The sequence below is a fragment of the Oncorhynchus mykiss genome, chromosome 26 (genome assembly GCF_057628025.1).
Source record: "Oncorhynchus mykiss isolate SJ-2025 chromosome 26, ASM5762802v1, whole genome shotgun sequence".
NCBI classification, from domain to species: domain Eukaryota; kingdom Metazoa; phylum Chordata; class Actinopteri; order Salmoniformes; family Salmonidae; genus Oncorhynchus; species Oncorhynchus mykiss.
In genome coordinates, this window is record NC_143047.1 from 5379127 (window position 1) to 5398099 (window position 18973).

At 41.9% G+C, this 18973-nt stretch overlaps 1 protein-coding gene across 1 annotated transcript in view; it reads right to left on the reverse strand.

Annotated features, from left to right (window-relative positions):
* LOC110506271 (sodium- and chloride-dependent glycine transporter 2) overlaps positions 1 to 18973 on the reverse strand; it is a 52117-nt gene that overhangs the window by 4496 nt on the left and 28648 nt on the right. The window contains exons 12-15 of the mRNA XM_036964282.2: positions 16834 to 16965; positions 12767 to 12866; positions 11227 to 11327; positions 11 to 178 (exon numbers count right to left, since the gene is read on the reverse strand). Of these exons, the coding sequence (XP_036820177.2) occupies positions 11 to 178; positions 11227 to 11327; positions 12767 to 12866; positions 16834 to 16965 (501 nt within the window). The remainder of the gene's footprint in view (positions 1 to 10; positions 179 to 11226; positions 11328 to 12766; positions 12867 to 16833; positions 16966 to 18973) is intronic.

The window sequence follows — 18973 nt, forward strand, 5'->3', positions numbered from 1 at the left end:
CCATACATACCTCCATGAAGCTGCCTGGGGCCAAGTACATTTTGATGACAAACATGATTGGGATCCAGATGACAGAACACACCACCATCAGCCACCCCATCACCATGGACCAGGGAGGGTAGGTGTAGTCCTCATAGGTCATCACCTTCCACTGGTACAGACTCAGCCCCAGGATACCCTGCAGGGAGAGAGAGGAGAAAAAGGAGAGGAGAGGAGGGTTAGGAAAGAGAGTAGAATCAAGGAGGAGAGGAGGGGAGATAGAGAAGTGAATGAGGCGGAGGAGGACTGAAGAGAGTGAATTAGTGAGCTGAGGATGTGAAGGAGGAGGTGGAAGAAAGAGAGTGATCAAAAACAGGAAGAAGACTATTAACAGATAAGGAAAGGAAGGATCAGGAGGGTAAGATGAGGAGGGTAAGGGGTGAAGAAGGGAAAAGGGAGAAGAGGAGAAAGAAGAGGAGGACAAGATTAGGCATGCACTCTGCATCACATAAATCCCCGTGTAATTTGTAATCGCCTATAGAGGGGCGGACTGGCTGGGGAGAGCAGTACGCTCGAGCTATAGGAGTGTCGTTTGTCAGTTATGCTCAGCTGTTACTGCAAGAGACATTCTAGCAAACTAGTAATGCCACTGTAACACCTTCCAATGTGGTGAAACATACACTGAGCCCCACAAAACATTAAGGACTCCTGCTCTTTCCATGACATAGACTGACCAGATGAAAGCTATGATCCCTTACTGGTGTCACTTGTTAAATCCACTTCAATCGGTGTAGATGAAGGAGAAGGGACAGGTTAAAGAAGGAATTTTAAGCCTTGAGTCAATTGAGACATCGATTGTGTATCTGTGCAATTCAGAGGGAAAATGGGCAAGACAAAATATTTAACTGCCTTTGAACAGGGTATGGTAGTAGGTGCCAGGCGCACCGGTTTGTGTCAAGTAAGGCAACGCTGCTGGGTTTTTCACGCTCAAGAGTTTCCTGTGTGTATCAAGAATGGTCCAGCACCCAAAGGACATCCAGCAAACTTGACACAACTGTGGGAAGCCTTGGAGTCAACATGGGCCATCATCCCTCCTCTGGTTACATTTACTTTAATACAAAACCTAGGAGGCTCCTCAGCCCCATCCATAGACCTAAAGGGTAATTATGGCGACTTCCAGAGGATGTCCTGCAACCAATCAAAGCTTTTGCAGTATGAACTAACTTGTTGTCCATCCAATCAAAGGATCAGAGAATGAACTTAGTACTACTCATGTGTGATTTAGAAGCTTGGTGAGTTGGTGACATCGTTGGATAGATTGAGATTGAGATTGTAATAGTTGAGCATTTTTCTGATATTATTGGGGATTAGTAGCAATTCCAACTACCTCTCATAGTCTCACGTCAGAATTAAACGTTCATCCATGTTTCTCAAACTTAAAATGTTGAAGTTGTTACAAACGTCAAAGTTAAAAGTGTTTAAGGTTAAGTTTAGTCATTCACTCCAAAATCTTAAGGTTAGGCATTAACTCTGTGGGATATGCTTAAAACAAAAATCGCAAAAACAATTTCCCATCACTGAATTCGAACTTGCAACCTTTGGAATCCGAGGCAGAGGCTTCTGCTCATCCCCCATCCATCGACAACGCCCTAGCAAAAGGTAGCAGCGCTCACTGTTGCCCCTAGTGGCCGGTTTTTACGTTATCTCCCGATGTCCTCAGCCATGGATGGACGTCGAATACTTACTTGTATCAGGGGATACCTGGTTGAGCGATTTACCAATATGCATCGGCCCCAGTTCAAATGTTTAAGATATGAGTGCATTGGTCTGCAGGAACCCAAACCGATCCGGCCTATCCTGCGTATTTCTGATCTTGCACATCTGCGGGGCACCTTCAGCATTCAAATGCTTGTGAAAGGGCTTGTGCAATATAAGGTTTTATTAGTCGAGTGACAACAAATGTAATTTGGTTGGTGATTGTTAACAAATGCGCTGTTGGAAAATGTGTGTTACCGGAATAAAAGTAGCCTAACTCATCTGGCTATAGCCTACCTGCTGATCAGGGATAACATTCGATTTTATTTTTATTTTTACAAAATCAATAAATAGTTGTAGTAGTTGTGCTTTAAACAACCAGTGTTTAGATATACCGGGTCAAGTTGATCATTTCATAACGAAGACAGGAATCACTACATGGTCGAAGTGGGAGGAGAAGCACTCTGTAAAAATGTCGAAATGGTCTAAATTATGAAATTTTGAGACAGGGGTGAAATCTAAAATGGTGCTATTTATTCATTGGCTATGTCATTGCTAATTTTTTAAGATAAATATTGATACATTACTAGCTCAAACTCTTTTAATCTGGTAAAATGAGATGGTGATTTCAGATCAAAAGTGGTCTGATAGTGGGGTGGTAGATGCTTATGGCTCAGCTCAGGTGACTACACATACTGTACCATAGACATACATACATACAGTATATTTGGAAAGTGTTCAGACCCCTTGACTTTTTCCACATCTTGTTACGTTACAGCCTTATTCTAAAATTTATTGAATTGTTTGTTTTTCTCTCAACAATCTACACAAAATACCCCATAATGACAAAGCAAAAACACTTTTTTCGAAATGTTTGCAAATTTATGAAAAAAAAATTGAATTATTACATTTAGGTCAGTATTCAGACCCTTTACTCAGTACTTTGTTGAAGCACCTTTGGCAGCGATTACAGCCTTGAGTCTTCTTGGGTATGATGCTACAAGCTTGGCACACCTGTATTTGGGGACTTTCTTCCATTCTTCTCTGCAGATCCTCTCAAGCTCTGTCAGGTTGGATGGGAAGCTTTGCTGCACTGCTATTTTCAGGTCTCTCCAGAGATGTTTCATCAGGTTCAAGTCCGGGCTCTGGCTCGGTCACTCAAGGACAGTCATACATTCAGCCACTCCTGCGTTGTCTTGGCTGTGTGCTAAGGGTCGTTGTTTTCTAGTCCCTGCCGCTGAAAAAAATCCCCACAGCATGATGCTGCCACCACCATGCTTCACTGTAGGGATGGTTCCCTACCGTTTTCTCCAGATGTTATGCTTGACATTCAGGCCAAAGTTTTCGAACTTGGTTTCATCAGATCAGAGAATCGTGTTTCTCATGGTCCGAGAGTCCTTTAGGTGCCTTTTGGCAAACCCCAAGAGTGCTGTCATGTGCCTTTTACTGAGGAGTGGCTTTTGTCTGTCGACTCTACCATAAAGGCCTGATTGGTGGAGTGCTGCAGAGATGGTTGTCCTCCTGGAAGTGTCTCTCATCTCCACAGAGGAACTCTGGAGCTCTGTCAGAGTGACCATCGAGTTCTTGGTCACCTCGCTGACCAAAGTCCATCTCCCCCGATTGCTCAGTTTAGCCAGGCGGACAGCTCTAGGAAGAGTCTTGGTGGTTCCAAACTTCTTCCGTTTAAGAATGATGGAGGCCACTGCGTTCTTGGGGAACTTTCCTCAGACTTCTGCCTCAACACAATCCTGTCTTGGAGTTCTATGGACAATTCCTTCGATCTCATGGCTTGGTTTTTGCTCTACATGTCCTGGCAACTGTGGGACCTTATATAGACAGGTGTGTGTCTTTCCAAATCATGTCCAATCGATGAAGTTGTAGAAACATCTCAAGGTTGATCAATGGAAACAGGATGCACCTGAACTCCATTTCGAGTCTCATAGATTAGGTTATGAATACTTTATTTATGTTTCTAATTTTTATTTTTCATAAATTTGCAAACATTTCGAAAAATATGTTTTCACTGTGTCATTATGGGCTATTGTGTGTTGATTGATGAGGAAAACATTTCAATTTAATCAATTTTAGAATAAGGCTGTAACGTAACAAAATGTGGGAAAAGTCAAGGGGTCTGAAAACTTTCCGAATGCACTGTATACACCATCTTTACACACAAGTAAGCTCAGACAGATCCTGCTCAGAGAGGCCCAGATCATGAGCTCCATCAGCAGATTTTAATTTAGAAAACAGAAAAGGAATGTCTCAATGCAACAAGTGTTAGTGCATTGAATCATATAGCATCGAACAGAATCGCATTGATTCGTTCCTCTAATCAAAAGGAATCGCATCGAATCGCTTCAAACTGAAAGGTACCATTCGTGCATCGTATTGGAGCCCATGTATCTAGATACATTTCTAATTGTCTTACAGTGCCTTGTAAAAGTACTCATCCCCCTTGTTGTTTTTACAACCTGTAATTTAAATAGATTTTTTATTTGGATTTCATGTAATGGACATACACAAAATAGTCCAAATTGGTGAAGTGAAATGAAAACAATAACTTGTTTTAAAAAAATGCAACAACAAAAAAATATGGAAAAGTGGTGCAACACCACTAAGCAAGGGGCACCAGCAAGCAAGCGGCACCATGAAGACCAAGGAGCTCTCCAAACAGGTCATGGACAATGCTGTGGAGAATTACAGATCAGGGTTGGGATATAAAAAAATATCTGAAACTTTGAACATCCCACAGAGCACCATTAAATCCATTTTTAAAAATGGAAAGAATATGGCACCACAACAAACCTGCCAAGAGAGGGTTTGTTGACCAGGCAGGGACCAGGAAAGGAGGGCATCAATCAGAGAGGCAACAAAGAGACCAAAGATAACCCTGAAGGAGCTGCAAAGCTCCACAGCGGAAATTGGAGTATCTGTACACAGGACCATTTTAAGCCGTACACTCCACAGAGCTGGGATTTATGGAAGAGTGGCCAGAAAAAAGCCATTGCTTAAAGGAAAAAAATAAGCAAACATGTTTGGTGTTCGCCAAAAGGCATGTGGGAGACTCCCCAAACAAATGAAAGAAGGTACTCTGGTCAGATGAGACGAAAATGGTTTTTGGCCATCAAGGAAAACTCTATATCTGGTGAAAACCCAACACCTCTCATCTCCCCGAGGACACCATCCCCACAGTGAAGCATGGTGGTGGCAGCATCATGCTGTGGGGATGTTTTTCATCAGGGAACTGGTCAGAAGTGAAGGAATGATGGATGGCGCTAAATACAGGAAAATTCATGAGGGAAACCTGTTTGTCTTCCAGAGATTTAAGCTGGGACGGAGGTTCACCTCCAGCAAGACAATGACCCTAAGCATACTGCTAAAGCAACACTTGAGTGGTTTAAGGGGAAACATTTAAATGTCTTGGAATGGCCTAGTCAAAGCCCAGACCTCAATTCAATTGCACACCAGCAGAACCCATACATCTTCAAGGAGCTGGAGCAGTTTTGCCTTAAAGAATGGGCAAAAATCCCAGAGCCTAGATGTGCCAAGCTTATAGAGACATACCCCAAGAGACTTGCAGCTGTAATTGCTGCATACAGTGGCTCTATGAAGTATTGACTTTAGGGGGTGAACATTTTGCACGCTAAAGTTTTCTGTTTATTTATGTCTTAATGCTTGTTTGTTTCACAATAAATAATATTTTGCATCTTCAAAGTCATGTTGTGTAAATCAACTGATACAAACCCTCCAAAAATCTATTTTAATTCAGGTTGTAAGGCAACAAAATAGAAAAAATGCCAAGGGGGTGAATACTTTCCCAAGAAACTGTAAAGGGGAATGATGCACATCCTCAGATATTATTCAAATCAGGAGATGGAGGAGGTACAGTTGAAGTAGGACGTTTACATACACCTGAGCGAAATACACTAAAACTCAGTTTTTCAAAATTCCTGACATTTAATCCTATTAAAAAATTCCCTGTCTTAGGTCAGTTAGGATCACCACTTTATTTTAAGAATGTGAAATGTATTAGAGAGAATGATTATATTTCATATTTTATTTCTATCATCACATTCCTAGTGGGTCAGAAATTGACATACACTCAATTAGTAGCATTGCCTTTAAATTGTTTAACTTGGATCAAATGTTTTGGGTAACCTTCCACAAGCTTCCTACAAGAAATTGGGTGAATTTTGGCCCATTCCTCCTGACAGAGCTGGTGTAACTGAGTCAGGTTTGTAGGCCTCCTTGCTCGCACACGCTTTTTCAGTTCTGCCCACAAATGTTCTATAGGATTGAGGTCAGGGCTTTGTGATGGCCACTCCAATACCTTGACTTTGTCATCCTTAAGCCATTTTGCCACAACTTTGGAAGTATGCTTGGGGTCATTGTCCATTTGGAAGAACCATTTGCGACCAAGCTTTAACTGATGTCTTGAGATGTTTCTTCAATATCTCTACATCATTTTTCTCCCTCATGATGCTATCTATTTTGTGAAGTGCACCAGTCTCTCCTGCAGTAAAGCACCCCCACAACATGATGCTGCCACCTCCGTGCTTCATGGTTGAGATGGTCTTCTTCGGCTTGCAAGCATCCCCCTTTTCCCTCCAAACATAATGATGGTCATTATGGCCAAACAGTTACATTTTTGTTTCATCAGACCAGAGGACATTTCTCCAAAAAGTACATCTTTGTCCCCATGTGCAGTTGCAAACCATAGTCTGGCATTTTTATGGCGGTTTTGGAGCAGTTGCTTCTTCCTTGCTGAGCGGCCTTTGAGGTTATCTCGATATAGGACCCGTTTTACTGTGGAAATATATATTTTTGTACCTGTTTCCTCCAGCATCTCCATAAGGTCCATTGCTGTTGTTCTGGGATTGATTTGCACTTTTCGCACCAAAGTACGTTCATCTCTAGGAGACAGAACGCGTCTCCTTCCTGAGCGGGTATGACGGCTGCGTGGTCCAATGGTGTTCATACTTGCATACTATTGTTTTTACAGATGAAACTGGTACCTTCAGGTATTTGTAAATTGCTCCCAAGGATGAACCAGACTTGTGGAGGTGGACAATTGTGTATTCTGAGGTCTTAGCTGGTTTCTTTTGATTTTCCCATGATGTCAAGCAAAGAGGCACTGAGTTTGAAGGTAGGCCTTGAAATACATTCACATTAGGGTACACCCCTAATTTACTGAAATGATGTCAATTATCCTATCAGAAGCTACTAAAGCCATGACATAATTGTATGGAATTTTCCAAGCTGTTTAAAGGCACAGTCAACTTAGTGTATGTAAACTTCTGACCCACAGGAATTGTGATACAGTGAATTATAAGTGAAATAATCTGTCTATAAACAATTGTTGGAAAATGACTTGTGTCATGCACAAAATAGTTGTCCTAACCGACTTCCCAAAACTATAGTTTATTAACAAGGAACTTGTGGAGTGGGTGAAAAATGAGTTTTAATAAATCTTCTTATGGAGGTGGTCCCTGCACAGGGATAGCTCAGCGGAAATTTCAGAGCGCCACCTATAGTACTTGAGTAAAGTACTCGATAAAACTCAAACTTTCATAAAAATACACATGCAAGGTACTGAATTAAAGCTACACTCGTTGTGAATCTAGCCACCAAGTCAGATTTGTAAAATGCTTTTCGGCGAAAGCATGAGAAGCTATTATCTGATAGCATGCACCCCCCAAAATACCAGCACGACACGTAAACAACAGATTTTGCGGTAGCCGGCGCTACCCAAAACGCAGAAATAAAATATAAAACATTCATTACCTTGGACGAGCTTCTTTGTTGGCACTCCTATATGTCCCATAAACATCACAATTGGGTCTTTTTCCCGATTAAATCCGTCATTGTATACCCAAAATGTCATTTGCTGAAGACCAGTCTGATGCTGAGAAAAGTCCATTTACAAGACGCAACGTCACTTTTTAAAATTACAAAAGTCGCTTATAAACTTTTACAAATCACTTCAAACGACTTTTCTAAACCAACTTTAGGTATTAATAAACGTTAATGATGTATCAAATTGATCACGGGGCGATCTGTATTCGATAGCAGCAAGTCTGGAAATCATCGTCCATTTTTTCAGTTTCACAACATACTGTGGTGCGCCTCAAGAAAGGAGGGGTCTATTCGTGTTGTAACCAAGGATAAATGATTCTGATGTTTATAGCACTGGCGACATCGTGTGGAAGCTGTAGGCGTTTACAGGGGATTCGCATATATTTTCTCTCGTCTTAAACAAGTCATTGAATGGCGGACAAATATTTTGTTTTTGTTTTTGGTAAAGTTTTACCAGGGATTTTTACTCCTAAACACGTTCTGTTATAGCCACAGACACGATTTAACCAGTTTTAGAAACTTCAGAGTGTTTTCTATCCACACATACTTATCATATGCATATACTATATTCCTGGCATGAGTAGCAGGACTTTGAAATGTTGCGCGATTTTTAACAAAAAGCTGCGAAAATTCGCATCATCCATAACAGAACCTAAGTGTATGTAAAACTCCGACTTCAACTGTATATTACATTTTGTTTTCTTGGTTTTAGAACTTTATTTTTGTGTCGCATTAGTGTACAGTTGTGGCAAAAAGTTTTGAGAATGACACAAATATTAATTTCCACAAAGTTTGCTGCTTCAGTGTCTTTAGATATTTTTGTCAGATTGTACTATGGAATACTGAAGTATAATTAAAAGCATTTCATAAGTGTCAAAGGCTGTTATTGACAATAACATTAAGCTGATGCAAAGAGTCAATATTTGCAGTGTTGACCCTTCTTTTTCAAGTCCTCTGCAATCCGCCCTGGCATGCTTGCATAATCAATGCTTGGAGTTTGTCAGAATTTGTTTTTTTTTGTTTGTCCACACGCCTCTTGAGGATTGACCACAAGTTCTCAATGGGATTAAGATCTGGGAAGTTTCCTGGCCATGAACCCAAAATATCGATGTTTTCTTCCCCAAGCCACTTAGTTATCACTTTTGCCTTATTGCAAGGTGCTCTATCATGCTGGAAAAGGCATTGTTCGTCACCAAACTGTTCCTGGATGATTGGGAGAAGTTGCTCTCGGAGGATGTGTTGGTACCATTATTTATTCATGTCTGTGTTCTTAGGCACAATTGTGAGTCAGCCCACTCCCTTGGCTGAGAAGCAACCCCACACATGAATGGTCTCAGGATGCTTTACTGTTGGCATGAAACAGGACTGATGGTAGCGCTCACCTTGTCTTCTCCAGACAAGCGTTTTTTCCGGATGCCCCAAACGATCGGAAAGGGGATTCAGTCCAATCCCAGTACCTTTTGCAGAATATCAGTTTGTCCCTGATGTTTTTCCTGGAGAGAAGTGGCTTCTTTGCTGCCATTCTTGACACCAGGCCATCCTCCAAAAGTCTTCACCTCACTGTGCGTGCAAATGCACTCACACCTGCCTGCTGCCATTCCTGAGAAAGCTCTGTACTGGTGGTGCCCCGATCCCGCAGCTGAATCAACTTTAGGATACGGTCCTGGCGCTTGCTGGACTTCCTTGGGCGCCCTGAAGCCTTCTTCACAATAATTGATCCGCTCTCCTTGAAGTTCTTGATGATCCGATAAATGGTTGATTTAGGTGCAATCTTACTGGCAGCAATATCCTTGCCTGTGAAGCCCTTTTTGTGCAAAGCAATGATGACAACACGTGTTTCCTTGCAGGTAACCATGGTTGACAGAGGAAGAACAATGATTCCAAGCACCACCCTCCTTTTGAAGCTTCCAGTCTGTTATTCGAACTCAATCAGCATGACAGAGTGACCTCCAGCCTTGTCCTCGTCAACACTCACACCTGTGTTAATGACATGATGTCAGCTGGTCCTTTTGTGGCGGGGCTGAAATGCAGTGGAAATGTTTTGGGGGGATTCAGTTCATTTGCATGGCAAATAGGAACTTTGAAATTAATTGCAATTCATCTGATAACTCTTCATAACATTCTGGAGTATATGCAAATTGCCATCATACAAACTGAGGCAGCAGACTTTGTGAACATTAATATTTGTGTCTTTCTCAAATCTTATGGCCACGACTGTAATGTATTTACATTTGCATTGCTAATTTCAATAGCAAATAGTTAGCTACCAGAGTGCAGTTTTCTCCACCAGAATGACTAACGCTAACAACAATATAGTGGATTTCCACTAAAGTTCCACTAAAAAGGGCAACTACAAGGAGCTTGCAGAGATAATTGCATGTTACATTGCTTCATTTGCTGAGCATATGGGAATTTCTTCTGTCTGAATAAACTTCCATCGCATCATCCTCCGGTGTTTAATTAGCAAACGTGATAACACATAACTCCCGACAGACACAAGCAAAAACTCTTTATATAAATGTTGCAGCAGCCTAGGAAAAACAAGATGATTTATCAGTAGGCTAATTTTTAAAAAGCAAGTGCATACAGCCTGTGAACCTTGTCTATCTGTTCAGGGCAAACAAATTGGTAACGTTATGCATACTATGTTATAGTCAATGTTTTGGTGTCAAGAGAAAATCTGAATGTGATCAATTGTGGTTTATATTCCAAGTTGGGCTGGCTAGGTTAAGTTACCAGATAAGTAAAAACTCTGTGCACCAGGGATTGTTTTGGCCTCATATCCTCATTTTATAACTGCTGTGATCCCTTCCCAAAACTGTGTAAGTAGCCCTCATGTTTGGATAAATACCATTGTAGAATGATTTTACTCCCTGCTTGGACTAACTCATTCTTAGCTCTTTTGTCTAAATGTGTTATGCTATTGTTTTCTTGTCTTCCCAGTCAAATCCTGTCCTGCCCTCAGTGGATGAGTTGAGCTCTTCTCCAACATGCATCCATGATGAGCCTGTCCTGCACTGAAGCCTCTGAACACCTCAACTCATGCCTCATACCCTGATTAAATCACTGCTGTGATCCCTTCCAAACACTGTTCAAGTAGCCCTCTCATTCCCATTCCCCATAATATTTTACTACAAATGTCTTTATAAAACATTTTAGGTTAAAATAATTCGTCTTTGACGATTTTTTAAACACACTTTGTCGTCTCTATGAAGTACGTGCCTACACCATGGGTCTCCCAACCTCCTCAACTTTTCAAGTCACAAACCTTCACTGCATCTGTTTTGTCACAGTTATGACAACATTATGTAGGCTATAGGAGTTGAGCATTTCGAATAGCACAAACAACCTTTGTTATAATGGTGAAAAGTGAGGAAAACAATTTCCGTTTCAGTTGGGGAAAACTATTTTCGCTTTGTTCCCTTTCTTGGAAAACACTCGCTTCTGTAAATTGATTTTGGCCCCTAAATTTGAAAAGGCTGCAGTGAAAAGGGAAACACTTTAGTAGGTGTGTTGTGTTTGTGTGTGTGTATGCACACATCTGTGTGTCTGTACCTGTGAGTGAGTGAGTGAGCGTGCTAGTGCGCCTGTGAATATCTAAACCCTATTCCGTATAGATTGGACACAAACACATACAGTCAGAATGGTTGGAGTCACAAAGGCCCAGCAGATTCTCCAGAAGCGGTTTGGTTGGAAGCCAATCATCATTTCAATGTCCTCGCAGAACCTCTGCAGGCCTAGAAAAAGGGGAATAGAGGGAAAAGAGGGGTTGAGGGGATAATCTGACACACAGAACCTCCATCCAAAATGGCACCCTATTCCCTATCTGTATAAGCATCTGGTCAAAAGTAGTGCACTATATAGGGAATAGGGTGCCATTTGGGACGTGCCCAGAGAGTGAACCAGTTTCACCCAGAGCTCCAGACAAGAGAGCTCCACACAGGCCCCCTACAAGGCACATCCCTTCCCAGGGAGAACCTGGGACATTTATTATCCTCCAAAACAATGTGGCTTGACAATTGTCACAATTGTTGTCAGTGTATTGACCGACAAACTTGGCAAGAGACGAGTCAAAAGCTACACAATAATTTCACTGGAACCACCTCTGCTGATGCTGTGACTAATTGGAGAACAGTATGTACAGGTCTGCTTCAGACCTGATCATTGGTCCACTAGAATGGTAACAAAGACATCTAGTGGTCAGAATGAGAAGTGCTCGAGCCCCCTGTCAGAGAGGGATAAAGTTGGCCCTAGACACTGATCTAAGGTCTGTTTGGTGTTTTTACTCATAGCAGATAGGACAAGGATTTAAGGCTTAAGCTGAACCTAGATCTGTGCTTAAGAGCAACCTAGGCACCGGGTCTAGAGCCTCTTATTGCTCATTTACACTGAGACAAAACCTGTTTTTTTTTCTCTCTCTTTTTTCACAGTCTTATTTTATATGTGAAATGGATAGTGGGTAAAAACACTACATTTTCACCATGAAAAACCCAGCTCGAGACCTACTCATGAATCCAGTTGTTTCATAGACCAAATAACTAAAAAACAGGTATCAGTCTGTGATAATGGAGACGTGTTTATTTGCAGATAAATACACTACAACATCCATTGTTTATTAACACCTCCCTAATTTGAATTGCAAACAGCCACCATGGTTTAACAACCTAAGCACCACACACTATAAGTCCTGTTTCATTCTTGTACATGTGCTTTCTGTGTTTATGTTGTTTAGCCAAGACAAAATGGCAATCAATATTGATGAATGGCTTTGAGGCTTATCTGATTCTGATGTTGATAAAGTGAGGTAAGAGTGGAATGAATTTGCAGAGACAATGATCTGAAGTTTTGCAGTATTTTTCCCAATGTTAATAAAAATAATAATAATAATTTATGCCATTTAGCAGACACTTTTATCTAAAGCGACAGTAGTCATGGGTGCATTCATTTTTCCTATGGGTGGCCCCAGCAGGAATCAAACCCACATCACTTGGCGTTGCAAGTGCCATGCTTTACCAACTGAGCCACACAGGACCACAGTTAGGATTTAGGGAGGGTAAGCTGATCGTAGATCTGCACCAAAGAGCAACTTCAACCGGAGCTACCAGAGAGCAAGTTAATTATGGTCAGGTAAACAAAAGTTCAAAAGTAATTTACTTATAATTATTCCACTACTCACCATAGAAGTAGGAGATTCCGATTAGCTCACAGATGGCAATGATGACCAGAGAGTAAGAGGCAGCATACGTGTCCACCAACTGGAGCATGTACATCCCGTTCTGTTAAACACACACGCACGAATCGTACACACACACAACGTAAGCTAGTGATGCAGATCCAGTGATGGGGGGGAGGGGGGGGGTCTCTCAGGTGCATCCGAAATAGCACCCTATCCGTTAAAAAGTGCAATACTGCATTATATAGGGAATCGGGTGATGTTTGGGACGCATCATCAGTAACGGGGCGGCAGGTAGCCTAGAGGTTAGAGCATTGGACTTGTAACCAAAAGGTTGCAAGATCGAGTCCCCAAGCTGACAAGGTAAAAATCTGTTGTTCTGCCCCTGAACGAGGCAGTTAACCCACTACTTGTAGGCCATCATTGAAAATAAGAATTTGTTCTTAACTGACTTGCCTAGTTTAAAATACAATGTGTGTGTGTGGCCACACATACAGTGCCTCGTCAAAGTTTACACACCCCTTGCAGTTTTCACCTTCTGCTGCCCTAAAATTAAATTATAATTTTTATCCAACTTACCTAGCTACGCAACCTGCTCCATATTTTCTAGAATTCTCCAAATGATAAAACATCTTCTCAGTTAATAATGCATTTTTAAAAACATGTCTTGATTGCGTATGTCTTCACACCCCCTTGGTGGATGCGGCTTTGGCAGCAATAACAACAGTGAATCATTTTGAATAAGATTTAACCAACTCTTAGGGCAACATACAGTGCATTCGGAAAGTATTCAGACCCCTTGACTTTTTCCATATTTTGTTACGTTACCAGCCTTATTCTAAAATGGATTAAACATTTTTTTAATCAACAATCTACACACAATGAAAAAGCAAAAACACATTGAGCTCAGATGCATCCTGTTTCCATTGATCATCATCGAGATGCTTCTACAACTTGATTGGAGTCCACCTGTGGTAAATGCAATTGATTGGACATGATTTGGAATGGCACACACCTGTGGTACCATAAGGTACCACAGTTGACATTGCATGTCAGAGCAAAAACCAAGCATGAGGTCGAAGTAATTGTCTGAGACAGGATTGTGTCGAGGCACAGATCTGGGGAAGGGTAGCAAAAAATGTCTGCAGCATTGAAGGTCCCCAAGAACACAGTGGCCTCCATCATTCTTAAATGGAAGAGGTTTGGAACTACCAAGACTGGCCGCCAGGCCAAACTGAGCAATCGGGTAAGAAAGGCCTTAGTCAAGGAGGTGACCAAGAACCCGATGGTCACTCTGACAGAGTTCCTCTGTGGAGATGGGAGAACCTTCCAGAAAGACAACCATTGTTGTAGCACTCCACCAATTAGGCCTTTATGGTAGAGTTGCCAGACGGAACCCACTCCTCAGTAAAATGCACATGACAGCCAGTGGAGGCTCCTCAGAGGAGGAAGGGGAGGACCATCCTCCTCAGTGAATTTCATTTAAAAAAATGTAACGTTTAGATAAAACTATACTAAATATAATCACTTCACCAAATAATTGATGAAAAAACACTATTTTGCAAAGAAGGTCTACAGTAGCCTCAACTGCACTCTGTAAGGTAGCACTATGGTGTAGCTGGAGGACAGCTAGCTTCCATCCTCCTCTGAATACATTGACTTCAATTCAAAACCTAGGAGGCTCATGGTTCTCACCCCCTTCCATAGACTTACACAGTAATTATGACAACTTCCGGAGGACATCCTCCAACCTATCAGAGCTCTTGTAGCATGAACTGAATTGACATGTTATCCATCCAATCAAAGGATGGGAGAATGAATCTAGTATTGAAAGCATAAACTACAGCTAGCTAGCACTGCAGTGCATAAAATGTGATGAGTAGTTGACTCAGAGAGAGAAAGACAATAGTTGAACAATTCTCAGCAAATTAATTTATTCCTAAATGAAGGAGAAGTAAGAGAGAAAGAGAGAGAGATTTAGATATTTTTTTGCACTTTCAGTTTCACTTACTTAGCTAACAAAAGCAGCTAACTTGAGCTCTTTTAGCCTACTGAAACACCCTGCTCAAACAGAGGGATGCTATGTTAGCTAGCTGGCTATGACTATCCAACACAACACTGGACCTCTTCCAAGTCAAGGTAAGCTTTTGGTTTTACTAATTTATTGCCATCGGGGTTCCGCCGGTGTAACTGCTTACTGAAATGTTACTGCATGATTGTAGCAGGTTTACTAACGCATTAGTTATATTAGGTACGCTGACTATGATGTTACTTTAGCTAATATGATGACAACGATGTAGGCTGTGTGTAGCAGTTTGGCTTGGAAAGTTGTTTTCGCCTGGTCATACAGCTGATGTGTTGTGCATTGAAGTCCACAACCGAAGGGAAAGGTGAAAGGTGAAAGGTGGAGAGTGCATAACGTAGAAGCAAGAAGGAAAACAATGTGGCTGCTATGAAACTGAACTGTATTTACCCATATTCATTCAGCCGATTCTGTTGAAAAATGTTTCTTAAACAGAAGCAAACAGAACAAAACGGGGATAAACATAACTGAATCTGTCCAAAAGAAACTATTGTTTGCAACTGTGGACTAATGATCACACCCACCATCAGCTCGATGCAGGCAAGAGTGTGCAAGGCGGTATTGAATGCCACTGTCTGTCCATGTGTCACTCTCTGTCACATCAAATTATTTTCTCGACTACGTTGTACATTTTCGTTCATAGGCTAGGTTGTAGCAGCCTCATGATGGGTATAGGAACAATTTGAGTATCATGTAGTAGCCTAAACCTATCACTGTTACATTTAACTGGGTGAATGGAATATGAATAACAGTCATCCAACATGCTGCAATAGAAATAAGGCCATGCTCATGAAAAAGAAATCGCCCTCCCTCATCTTAAATGGCCCTGACTGCCACTGATGACAGCCTGCTTGGAGTTTGCCAAAAGCCACTTAAAGGACTCTCAGACCATAAGAAACCAGATTCTCTAGTCTGATGAAAACATTTGGTCTAAATGCCAAGCATCACGTCTCGAGGAAACCTGACACCATCCCTACGGTGAAGCATGGTGGTGGCAGCATCATGCTGTGGGGATGTTTTTCAGGGGCAGGGACTGGGAGACAAGTCAGGATCGAGGGAAAAATGAACGGAGCAAAGTACAGAGAGATCATTGATAAAACCTGCTCCAGAGCGCTCAGGACCTTAGACTGGGCCAACGGTTCACCTTCTAACAGGACAACGACCCTTAGCACACAGCCAAAGCAAAGCAGGACTGGCTTCGGGACGAAGTCTCTGAATATCTTTGAGAGGCCCAGCCAGAGCCCGGACTTGAACCCGATCGAACTTATCTGGAGAGACCTGAAAATAGTTGTGCAGCAACGCTCCGCATCCAACCTGACAGAGCTTGATACGATCAGGTGTGCCAAGCTTGTAGCGTCATACTCAAGAAGACTCGAGGCTGTAATTGCTGCCAAAGGTGCTTCAACAAAATACTGAGTAAACGCTTTGAATACTTCTGTAAAAAAAAAGTTTGCTTTGTCATATTGTGTGTAGATTGATGAGGGAAAAAAACAATTTAATCAATTTTAGAATAAGGGTGAAACGTTTTTTTAATACTTTCCGAATGCACTGTATATCTGTATAAGAATTGCTCAAAGTCAATACATTCGGTTAGGAATCATTGAAGGACAGCAATATAACAACCTTTGTTGCCAAAGGTGCCCCCACCAAGTATTACCTCTGTGGTGTGAAGACATAAGCCATCAAGAAATCTTTGTTAAAATAAAATAAAAATTAAGAAACAAATCATACTGTATGTTTCTTTCACTTTAAACATGTCGAGCAGGTTGTGTAGTTAAGTAGGGAAAGAAATACAATATTATCCCTTTTTTAAATGCAATTTTAAGGCAGCACATGAGAAAACTGTGCAAGGGGTGTGTAGACTTTCACAAGGCACTATGGGTGCGTGTATGGATGCGTGTGCCCCCCTGTGTGTGTGGTAGCATGTATGTGCGTGTGCATGTGTGTGTGTTTATGTAGGTGTGTTTGTGTGCGCTGTGCTCTGTACCTCTGTGACCATAGGGAATCCCAGGAAGAAGAAACAGGCACAGCAGATGAGCGTGAACAGAGGCTTGTTCTTTCTCAGATACTGGGGGAACTCATCTGACACCGACGTCACTATGGTCTCAATGGTGGCAAACTGGGACATAAGAGAAAGGAGGGGAGACAGCATAGAGAGGGAGGAGAGGAGAGATGGAAGAGAGGAGAGACCAGGCAAACAGGGGAGACAGCAGGGGAGGGAGGCGAGATGGAGGGAAGAAAAAAAGGAAGAGGGCAGAGGAGCGATAGGGGAAAGAGAAATGAAAGAGAGGGACGATAAGAGAGGAAAGTCAAGGAAGAGAGGCGAGACAACAGTAAAAGTCAATGACAGTGAGGGAGAGCAAGTCATTACAATCACACAACAGATATCTATGGACAAAGGGACCAGAGAGAGGAAAAAGATAGCAGAGACAGAGAATGAACACCTGCATAAAAGAGACACAGACGAGAGAGGAGGGGAGCAGAAGAAAATGACAAGAGCGGCCGTGTGGCCAGAGGACAAGCGCAGAGGAAAAAAGAAGGATGAATACACAGATCGAGCAAAGAAAGAGAGAAAGAGTGGAGCCCAATGGAACTGAGCTTTCTGCCACGTGACTGCTTCTCTACATCCACCCGAGCTCCCCCAAAACATTCTCATCAATACAGTATCCCCAGCCTATTACCGCCAAGCGCTAACACGCACATACACACAAACAATACAACAAAGCCTCTTCCCTGCTTCAACAGACCCACAGCTGCGAAGGCAAACCAACATCATAATTGACTGTTTACTGTCGTCTTAATAGATAACTTTTAATACACTGACCGAAGGTCGTTTTAGGGTGTAAACATGACAGATTGACTGAATTTGTTTGACTTAGAAATGTACCTCCAGTGTTTTCCATGGTCTTAAATGGTCTTGAGAGACTTTAATGCCTTAAAGAAAAGGTCTCAGCGATCTTAAAATGTTAGCTCTGTAAAGACAGAGAGAGAGAGAGACAGCACAAGAGCTGCTTTTTCTCTGCTGCTTTACAATAGACACTGCAGACGGTTAGCGACGGTTACCACAACTCATACTAAAATACTGTGTCTAACAGACAGCAAAGAAGGCTTCCTACTGAAATAGGGCCCAATGCACATTAAGTAATTCAATAGTGTGTCATTCAAATTGTGTGGTTTCATTTGTGGTTGATTGGATGAGTGCAGTAAATACAGAGGGCTACTCTTCTGCAGTTCCACGGAGGGCAAACAGCTCATTTCCATGAAGCCCTATGAGCTGTTCAGTGGCAGCGGAGTGCTGTGTAAAAAGAAACCACCACAATCGCACACAAAGTGAAACCACATGTGTCATTGATCCCACCAATTAGAGCGTTCACACCCCGCAGAGGCAGTTGTTGATGAGGGCAGAAGTGGATCCCCTTCTCTTTTCTCTTCTACACTCATTCTTTCTCTCTCTATTCACCTCCCTACTCCCTAGGTGGGGCAGTCCCCCACCTAGCTCTGTTGTCCCTCCACCCAAAAAAGTTTGTCTTCTATTGGTTTCAATTGACCATGTTGGTGCCAGAGTGCCTGGATGTTGCTTTGTGGACCTTTGTGGCCCACATGGAAATCAAACTTGGGAGAAGACTGACAAACACAACTACACACACAAGGTGCTGTAAAATCCGCGATGCGGAGAATGAAGAAGGGATCATGGAATCCAGATATCAAAACTGAATAATTAAAAAAATCTTCATCTTAGGAGGAAATCAACTAAATGTATTGAACTTGTTTGAAAATAAATACATTTGCCCAAGATTATCATGAACATGAACAAAATGCATCAGTGATTCGTATTTTCCTTCAACTTTCTGAAGAGGCAACGCTGGAATGCCCATGTTTGTGTGTGCGCGTCTATCTAACACTTTGTTAAGCCGTTAGCGATGATGCTAATAATGATAATCGTCTTCTGGGTAGATGCAAAGGCTTTCCCACAAACCTTCTCAATAAAATATTAACTACAAAGGAGCCTATGCCTACCTGGCAGAATGACATCATGATTATTTGTATCAATCCAGTGGCGATTTGTTTAGCAAACGCGTGCTACAGAAACACTGCTAACCAAACAAGCCTCTTGCTTTGCACACTTG